At 41.4% G+C, this 9,925-nt stretch overlaps 2 protein-coding genes across 2 annotated transcripts; one reads left to right on the top strand and one right to left on the bottom strand.

Moving 5' to 3' along the window:
- Positions 1 to 1,683: 1,683 nt before the first annotated feature.
- LOC109701809 (late cornified envelope protein 3C-like) lies at positions 1,684 to 2,649 on the top strand. Its single transcript, XM_020187281.2, has 2 exons — positions 1,684 to 1,794; positions 2,192 to 2,649. Exon 2 carries the CDS (start codon positions 2,209 to 2,211, stop codon positions 2,491 to 2,493), a length of 285 nt encoding a protein of 94 aa, XP_020042870.1. The 5' UTR covers positions 1,684 to 1,794; positions 2,192 to 2,208; the 3' UTR covers positions 2,494 to 2,649.
- A 6,071-nt stretch (positions 2,650 to 8,720) lies between these two features.
- LOC109701812 (late cornified envelope protein 3C-like) lies at positions 8,721 to 9,925 on the bottom strand. The gene is made up of 2 exons (XM_020187284.2): positions 9,797 to 9,925; positions 8,721 to 9,262 (listed from the first exon to the last, which is right to left on the bottom strand). Exon 2 carries the CDS (start codon positions 9,240 to 9,242, stop codon positions 8,958 to 8,960), a length of 285 nt encoding a protein of 94 aa, XP_020042873.2. The 5' UTR covers positions 9,243 to 9,262; positions 9,797 to 9,925; the 3' UTR covers positions 8,721 to 8,957.

Here is a 9,925-nt window from a genome sequence, read left to right as displayed (position 1 = left end):
TTGATTTTTCATTTTCTCTAGTCTCAAAGCATTGTTAAAGTTTCCCTCACATTTCTTCTTTGACTTACTGGTTGCTTAAGAGTGTGCTGTTTAACATACAATGTTTTGTAATTTTCTGGTTTTCTTCTTTTTAATTTGTAGTTACATTCCACTGTTTTGTTAGAGAAGAAACTTTTTATGATTTCAAACTTTTAAAATTCAATCCTGCTTCTTGTATGGCTTAATTGTCTTTGCCTCAGAATGTTCATCTGAAAGAAACGAGTTTCTTGCTATTTTGGTTGGCATGCTCAACAAGATGACTGTTAGATCTACTTGGTTTGGAGGGTTGTTAAAGACTGCTGTTTCCTTGTACTTCCATCTCACTGTTCTTTTATTCTTGAAAGTAGAGTTTAGAAGTCTTCAATATTACTGTTGAATTGTCTATGAGTTGCTTGTTTCTTACTTTAGATTTCGTTAGTCTGGCTTCAAGTAATTTGGGACTTCACTAGTATGTGTATATATATATGTATAGTAATTATTTCTTTAACTGATGCTTTTAACATTGACAAATGTCTCTACCATTCATTTTGTATTAAGGTCTGTTTTGCCTGATATCACCATAGCCACTTCAGCTTTCTTATGGTTATTGTTGTACAGTGTTTATTATTATTCCCTTTTATTATGAGTTTCTGTTTTGAATTTAATACTGAAAACATTTTATATGTTCAATGCAATCTTATCAAAATTCCAATGATATTCTTCACAAAGATAGAAAAGTCAATCCTAAACTTCATATAAAAGCACAAAAGACCTTGAATAATCAAAACAATTCTGAGCAATAAGAGCAATGTTGCAGGTATCACAACCTGACTTCAAACTATATTATGGAGTCACAGCCATAAAAAGAGAAAGGTACTGGCACCAAAACAAACGTGAAGACCAATAAAGTAGAATAGAAGACCTAGACAGAAACCTATGTGGCTACAACCATTTGATTTTTGACAAAGAAGCTCCAAATATTTGTTGGAGAAAAGATGGTTTGTGTTTGTTGAACCATCCTATCATCCCTGGAATAAAATGAACTTGGTCTGGCGTATGATCTTTTTAACGTGTTGTTGAATTCAGTTTTCAAGTGTTCTATCTATTGTGTCTCTGTTGAACAAGGAATTTGGTTTGTAATTTTTTTGTTATTGTCTCATTATCTAGTTTTGGTAGTAGAGTAAGAGTTTCCTCATACAATCACTTTCCAAGCAAGTCTTCCCTTTGTTTTATGGAATAGGAAGAAGAGCACTAATATTAGTTTTCAACAATGATCTGGTAAAACTTAACAGTGGATCCACCTGGTCCTGGGATTTTGAGTACTTATTTGGACATGCTGGGGTGTTAAGCTTTAGCGACAGTGTTTATCTCATCAAATCAAATATATTTTTTCTGATTTCTGGCTTATTTAGGCAACAGGGATCTCAGTGCCATACTCATCTGCATATTACTGCTGTTGAATGAAGTAAAGGGACAGAGCCTGTGAATGAATGGACAAAAGTTGAGCAGTGTGCTTGGGGAAGACCAGAGGGAGTCATTTGTCCGTCACAAGGACATCCTGATTCCAGTTTATGAGAACTTTAGGCACGTGCTCAAGACGACACTTGAGGAAGGTAACCGGGAGGTGTCTGGCACTGTCACCTGTCCTGGTTGTGAAAGCAGCAGCATGCTCAAGTGACACATCACCAACTCTGCACAGGATAAAAGGACTCCTACCCTGAGCAGCACATCCACAACCTCTTCAGAAACAGCCTTCTCTTACCTCCTCTGCATCAGGTGAGTGCTCAGCCCAAGACAAAGCATTAACAAAGGGTGTTTGAGGAAGAAGAAATCTTGGATCTGAAATTGAACCTCAGGAAGAGGTCTTAGTGGGTAGTTGTGAGGAAGGTCATTGTGGGGGAGGAAGGAGCCTCTGTGGCATAAGTGAACCCTACAAGGCACAGAACCTACAGTTTCTTCTCATTCTTCTGAGCTAGTTTTGGGGATGCATGTTGAAACATCTGACATCCTTGAGGATGCTTTATATAAATGCATGTGTCCCCTCTATGTTTCCATTTCTCTCCCTTTGATCTTGGAAAGCACTTGTTCTTTGAGGACAAGTGTTTGACAAGCTAAGTAAGGAGACATTGGCTTGAAACTTTAGTGCTGCAATAGTTCTCTTATTTTGTTCAAGGCCAAATTCTTGCCAAGATGTCCTGCCAGCAGAACCAGCAGCAGTGCCAGGCCCCTCCCAAGTGCCCCTCACCCAAGTGCCCTCCGAAAAGCCCCAAACAGTGTCGACCTGCAGCTTCCTCCTGCCATGCTACCAGTTCCAGCGGCTGCGGTGGCCCCAGCTCAGAGGGCGGCTGCTGCCTGGGCCACAGGCGCCGCAGGTCCCACCGATGCCGGCGTCGGAGCTCCAGCTCCTGTGACCGTGGCAGTGGTCAGCAGTCTGGGGGCTCTGGCTGTGGCCACAGCTCTGGGGGCTACTGCTGATCTGGATCCTGATGCTGAGTCAAGGGGCTTCAGTGGAAAGAAGAAGCCCAGGGACCAAAGAAAAGCCTTCTCCTGGTTCATCCTTTCTTCAACATCCTAATGTCTCTTTCTTGGAGTGAGATGCCAAAGTGTTCATAAAGGAGGGTTTGCACTCACTGCACAAGTCTCTGCTTAAGTACTTTCTAAAAGCCTGAAGCTTCCTTTTCCTCCTGACAATGATACCACCTGTATATGTGTAGAGAAATAAACATTTTTTTCAACCCTACCTGTATCTTACATTTCCCTTATCTCTACTTCCATGGCTGCTCATTGTGTTCCCCTTTACCCAGCTTGCCCAGAACCAGAAATGTCTCTAGCTTGGTGATGAAGAATTAAGGTCACCAATTGTTCTTCATGCAGATGAGCCCTTGGAACTCTGAGTAGGTGAAGGATGGGCGGAAGGGGGAGGTGTTGAGAGGTTGCTGAAAATATTCTTGGAAAAGGCTGACTTTTTCCTGGAACGTGGCTGGAGTGGGAAGTATGATCTGACATTGGAATCCCCAGCCTCTGTTGAGGGTAGTGGAGGGTATCACAAAAGTGAGTTTAGTGAAATTCAAGAGGATAGATGGTGTAGAGGTGGGAAGAAAGCTGTCAGGAAGAAGATGGAATGTAATTGCGAATAATAGACTCTAAAGAGTGAGGTGATCTGCAAAGTTAGTCCATTCTGAACTGATTGAAACTGAGGGTTCTTACTGAAAGAGTGACAATGAGGGGTTGTAGGCCCTAAGAAAACTGAGAACAGAGGATGTAAGGTAAATGTTTCATGGGGCTACTGTTAGCATAGCTGTAAATTCCTTTTTTATTTTTTAAAATTTTATTATCATATTATTGTTATACTGGGGGTATATTCTGACATTTACAAAAGTGCTTACAATATATCTGAGTTAAATTTACCTGGTCCATCATTCTTCGTGATTCTCCCTCATCCATTCTTAGAATAGTTTCAACGGGTCTCATTTTTCCATTTTCATACATGAGTACATAATATTTCTCCATATTCATCCTCCCACATCTGTTCCTTATATCCTCTCCCTCCCACTTGTGCCAACCCCCAGACAAGAACTTTTTTTGTCCTTCCTGTCCTGTTTTTGAATAAAAAAGGAATCTTTATTTGTTGAAGATATCTATGCAGGGAGTTTCATTATGACATTTCCATTTATATATGTATTATACCTAGAATTGTTTCATTACCTACATTTTTCTTCTTTCTGTCTTAGTACCCTTCTTATGGTGATTGGAACAGATTTAAATATTCTATGTTTGTTCTTGTATTGAAAGTACATCAACCATATTCACCTTCTTTACCTCCTTCTTTTATCTTCCCACCTCTTGTTAGTGCCCTCCCCTTAGTGTGACATGGTTTTCCTTCATTATTTGTCTGTTCATTGTTCAGTTGGATTTTTGCTTTGCTCTTATACCTGTACATGTATTTTGTTTACGTTAATTCTTTTCAAGAGACTAAGAGACAAAGTTGTGTACAGTTACCCAAGGGTCTTATTTAGGGATCTCCTTCCCAACTTTGGAATAGAGCAATGTTTATCTCTACTCAAACTGCAAATAGTCCTTCTGCATATGAACCACTAGGATTGTTTCAGGCAGCTTAATTTTTGACATATTGTTGCAGAAGAACAAAAGTCTGCTAAAGCCAAGAAATGACTGTTTTTGAAATAACTTCAGAAAGGTGAAAGGACTTTGGCTTACAGTCAGAGATGAAAATTGTTTTTTAAAGGAACTAGTATTTTAGCAAGAAAATTCTAGACAGAGAACAAAAATCTGCATAACACTGGGAATCCAACCAAATACAGTAAGCATTTTGCTATTTGATTTTCTTTAAAAATGAAATCTAGACATTTGCTTTGCTCCAATATTCTTGAGCATATAATTTCTTATGAAACTGGAAGAAAATATGTCAAATAGAAGCCCAATTAATAATTGATGCCAAATCTGCTCTGCCAGTTAAATTCAATGTCTGCGATGGGGTTCTTTGAGGAAGTGGCCACTGATAAGGTACTTTACCTTTGAGCAGGTTCTGGGATCATGTGATATACTACTTCTTTTGGGACATTTGAGACTTTCGTGGAAAATACATTTTAAGAGTCAGAATTAAAATGCATAACAAAAAAAGAAAATGAATGGTAAAGCTTCTTTTGAGAATATGCAGCTTTGCATTCAGCTATGTTGAACACTTAAAGCCACAAACACTGTTGAACTGTGCTGGTTTACCTAAACTCACAGGAACCGTGTGTATGTCTGGGTAGGTAGAGCCTGAGGCTAATCATCATATTTAGTGCACATCAGCAGCTGAGGAGCTGGGTAGTTAGACCGATTGGGTTCAATTTCAGTTCTGTCAACTTAATAGTGAACAAAAGGCCTAACTTTCTGAGCCTCAGTCTCCTCACCCCAAATTTGAGGATCATAACAATTTACCTGGCCAACTCTACTGTTTGTGCTAATATATGAGAAATATGCAGAATATTATTTAAATGTTAGCTTTTATTTGTCTTTTAATATGAAAACTGAAGAAAAAAGCTTGGAGTTCAGAAGCATTTAAGTTGAATTTGAGCTCCTAAGCACAAAACACCATCTGGCTTCTTGCTACTGATAAATCTAATTGGGATGAGGAAAAAAAAGACTCATGGTCAATGAATAAAGTTCAGACCCAAGACATCAAGACAATTAGTAAGACAGTCACATCGTAATCACATATGGCCCTGCCATTAAAAATGTTTCCTGACAGAATGAGTTCCTGATGGATGGAGGAAAATTTGGCTCTCTAGACTTGGCTAGGGTGCAGTGAGCCAGCCTTAGAGTCATGAGTTCATTTTTGTAGTTATATAGTACAGAAATACTGGTTGAGTATTGTGTATCCTATGTGCTAGGTGCCAGGCACTCGAGACACCATGGGAGCAAAGTTCTTACTTACTTGGAGTAAACGTCCATCTGAGTGGGCAATTTCCAGGTTGATAGCTAGATTTTCTTGTTCTAAATTCATCTAGTCTCACATATCTTGTGTATGGTGGGCAGCAATGTGTTTGTGAATAAACTAAGCCCTGGGAAAAATTACATGACACAAAAATGATTTACTTTGTGGGGGATAGAAAGCTACTTAGTGACTACTGGCTCCTGAACAGAGCCAATAATTTCTGAGGGAAGAAGATAAGTTGTTAATGAGGGAAAATTAGTGGGCGTCCTTGTTACTATTGTTGCATAATAAATCACCCTAAAACTTCATAGTGTGAAACACAACTACTTTACTTTTCTCACAATTTTGTGCATGGGGAATTCAGGAAGAGCTCAGATGAGCAATACTTTTCTCATGGACTTGCAGTCAGATTTCGACTTGAGTTGTAGTCATCCAAAGACTTGGCTGAGTTGGACATTTAAGAAAGTTTGTTAGGATAATGGGCACTTGGTGTTAAACATCAGCTGGGACCTCTTTGGGGGTGTCAACTGGAGGACCTACACCTGGGCTCTGTAGCATGATAACACCTGACTTTCTCTAGAGGGTGCATTCCAAGAGAACTATGTGAAATCTTCATGACCTTTTGTGATTCAGCCTTGAAAGTCACAAAGCATCATTTCTACCATATTCTATTGGTTAGAGTAGTTGCAAGTCTGCCTGAAATCAGGGGGGAGAGGATGTAGATCACACATCAAAGAATTTTGAGACATGTTTAAAATCATTAAAATGTGAGAGTATTCACTACCATCCTCATCATCTCTTTAGTTTTCCTCTGCCTACTGCTGAAGCCTCATGTAAATTCATGTTCCCACAGAGTTTTATTTTTTTCAGTACTGGGGTTTGAACTCAAGACCTAATGCTTTCTAGGCAGATGCTATACAAGCTTCCCACAGTGTTTTGAAAAGACTCAAAATTTGCAACATATTCAAGTTTTAATGAGGGTGGCTGTTCTGATAGCCTTTATGTCACTAGATGTCTGGAATCATTATTGCAATAATAACATCTTGTCAAAAGACATCAGTTATTTATATTTCTAATATTAAATTGTTTTTATTATATAAAATTAAAATGAAATGTAACAGGACAAATTTTATATAGCTGACTTATATCTAAGAAATACAGATGTAACAAAATCAATCACCACTCTTATAAATCATGTCATTTTTATCACTTCCATCAATTATCTTTCAAATATAAACTCTCTCTTCTCTTAAAGTGCTCTGGCAAACATAACAAACATTTCTGACTCAATAGCACAGTCAATAAACAATGAAGCAATATTTCTAGGCTTGTGAGCCTGACACTTCTTAGGATGTAGACTGCTTATCTCTGACTGTACTTCTAATTGTAACACTTCTGGCTCATTTTGCCTTGATTTTTTTAGCTTAGTTTTTGCTTGGACACTTCTAGCTTCACCTTGGTATTTAAACAGTAGGAATGCCTGACCCCAAAGCATAGGTTCTTAGCCAGCACACCATTGTCATTATCTGAGCTGGCTGCCCTTGCAGATCCAGCTCTCCTCAGATGACAACTTTTTTCCTCTCTGCCAGGAAACCTGCTCAGGGACTCCTTGCAGTTGGGTCACATGAGTTCTATCTACTTAGTCACCTTAACTGGAACGCCATTGGAGAATTGGATCCTGCTTTACCCAAAAGCCATTTTGGAGGTATGCCTCACCTACCACACTCAAGTGATACCAGATGCAATGTCTGGACACCTCACTCCTGTCTGAGCAATAGGGAATTGATGCCCAAAGGCTAAGTCCCATGGATTTCTCACACATTTATATAATAACAGCTATTATTCTAGCTCACAATAATAGGATTATTTCTTAATGTGCCTACTACACTATCAAGGATGGGAAATACATTTCACATATTTCTGACTCCCCTGTGTCAACTCATCTCTGAAATATGTACTCAACTGATGTTGCCTGAATGAATAAATGAAGGAAAGATTATGGACAGCCAGTCATAAAAACCCTTGAGGGTCAAGGCTAGATTTTTGGGCAATTTAGGGACTCCCTGAATATCTTCTATAGGAAAAATATATGGGCATGTCTGAAGGAACTGAGAAGTTTAGAGAGTTTAAAGAACTGTTACTTGAATTATAAACCACCATCATCACTACTCTCCCTGCCCATTTCCTTTTTCTTGGCCATAAATCAAAGGAGGAAGAAAGATAATTTTGGGGTTAATTAACAATAACTTTGATTCAGGTCAGCCCTGCCCAAAGCCTTTTTTGTTTTCTGCTGCCTTTAAGTCACCTAAACAGTGGGTTTAGAGTCAGGGTTTGTGAATAGATAGTAAAGGGCAAGGGAACACACACACACACACACACACACACACACACACACACACACTCACACACACAGACACACACAGACACACACACACTCACACACACACACAGACACACACACAGACACACACACACACACACAGACACACACACACACAGACACACACACACACACTCACACACACACACACAGACACACACACACACAGACACACGCACACACACACAGACACACACACACAGACACACACACACACAGACACACACACACACACACAGACACACACACACACACGCACACACACACACAGACAGCAGTGGTTTAGTTTTTTTTCTCTTCTTGGACTCGTTGAGGTAAGACATCTTCCCAGAAAAAGCCAGTAGCACTGTCAACCCTTTCCCACCTACCTCATCTTAAATATCCTTCAGATTCTTTGCCTCCAATCCCTTTCTGTTCTCATTCCCTCTGGGCTTGGGGGAGTAACTACTTGGCCATCTTGTTTCTACAGTTCCCACCTCCACTACCGCTAGAACATTCTGTAGGCTCCAGTGGCTGCCATTATTCTGGGGGCTGCTGTCATTCTGGAGTGTGAGGAACACAGGGACTTAGAGTTGGAGGAATCAGAGGACTAAGGACCTGCATCAGCCTGGAGCTTTCTCCTTCTCTTTTCTTTTTGCCACCCAGCTAGGACTGTGCTTCTGAGGTGTTTGCTACAGTCTCTAAACTGGTCCATGAAGCTCATTTCTTTTGATTTGGATCGCTATGTTTACTCTTACCCATATCCCTCAATCCTAGCACATAACCCCCACTGAAAGTAACTTGTGAGTGGAGGGGAGTGCATATGACCTGCTAAGTTCCTGCTCCTGAGACAGGATTCTGCACCCCATGGTGGGGCAGGACACAGACACAGACTTGTAGACAAAGTTGCAATGAGAAAGAACAACTTTATTTTTTCAAACATGGACAGAAATGACGGGAAAACCCTGAGTTCCTGGAGGCCAGCATGCTAAATCTTCAAGGGAACACTGGAATACTCAGAACTCTGCACGGAAATCTCAGCATGAAAGGGAGAGGGCAGAAGCCAGACACACTGGCTAGGACTGGTGCCCGTCAACTCAGAGCTCCTGTTTTCAGATGTTTTATTTAATCTCATGGTTCAGATCAGCAACAACCCCCAGAGCTGTGGCCACAGCCAGAGCCTCCCGACTGCTGACCACTGCCACGGTCACAGGAGCTGGAGCTCTGACGCCGGCATCGGTGGGACCTGCGGCGCCTGTGGCCCAGGCAGCAGCCGCCCTCTGAGCTGGGGCCACCACAGCCGCTGGAACTGGTAGCACAGCAGGAGGAGGCTGCAGGTCGACACTGTTTGGGGCTCTTTGGGGGGCACTTGGGTGAAGGGCATTTGGGAGGAGCCTGACACTGCTGCTGGTTCTGCTGGCAGGACATCTTGGCAGGAGTCAGTGAGCCTGGAGAGATAGAAGCTAACAGGTCAGTGCAAAAGCTTTAGGCCAGTGTCTTTTCTAGAAATGATTCTGTGAAACCACTGCTCCTAAGACCAGCTGCTTCCTGAGCTGTGATCTTCAGAAAGGAAAGTAGAACCTGATCCCCAATTAAATTGACCTGAAGATATTTGCTGCCCTCTTGCTCTGTTTTCAGAAGAGTGTCTTGTTAATTCTAACTGGGACCCAAGTTCTCTGTGTTCACAAAACCTTGAAACAAGTACACTCCATTGGACAATGACAGCTGGAGAGTTTTCTGGGCATGTGCACCTCTTTCAGGAAGAGTGGAAGGAGTGCTGACAGCACTCGAGTGTGTCACAGACCCTGATGTCTCCCACATACTCCCTGGTCTCTGTCCCTCTTCCATGTCCTCAGCTGCTTGGCAAGGTCTTCTTGCTGCTTTCATATCAGAAACTTTGGTTTTCTTCTTTCCCACTGAAGTTTGGGCTTGCCTTCTCTATGAACCCCCAGCTGAGGATCTATTCCCTGTTGTCCACTCACCTGGTACAGGAGAGACAAGAGAAGGAAGAGGAGGCTGTGCCTGAGGAGGCTGTGGATGAAGAGCTCAGGTAGGAGCCCTTTTATCCTACACAGGGCTCATGATGCACAGCCTGAGCATGCTGCTGCTTT

This window comes from Castor canadensis, chromosome 11 (assembly GCF_047511655.1).
Source record: "Castor canadensis chromosome 11, mCasCan1.hap1v2, whole genome shotgun sequence".
NCBI lineage: Eukaryota > Metazoa > Chordata > Mammalia > Rodentia > Castoridae > Castor > Castor canadensis.
The sequence above is the reverse complement of the archived record's forward strand: the minus strand, read 5'-3'. Positions and strand labels throughout refer to the sequence as shown.

What these genes read in the sequence shown, in the direction of transcription:
- LOC109701809 (XM_020187281.2), top strand. Translation starts at nt 2,209, where the DNA reads ATGTCCTGCCAGCAGAACCAGCAGCAGTGCCAGGCCCCTCCCAAGTGC.
- LOC109701812 (XM_020187284.2), bottom strand. Translation starts at nt 9,242, where the DNA reads ATGTCCTGCCAGCAGAACCAGCAGCAGTGTCAGGCTCCTCCCAAATGC.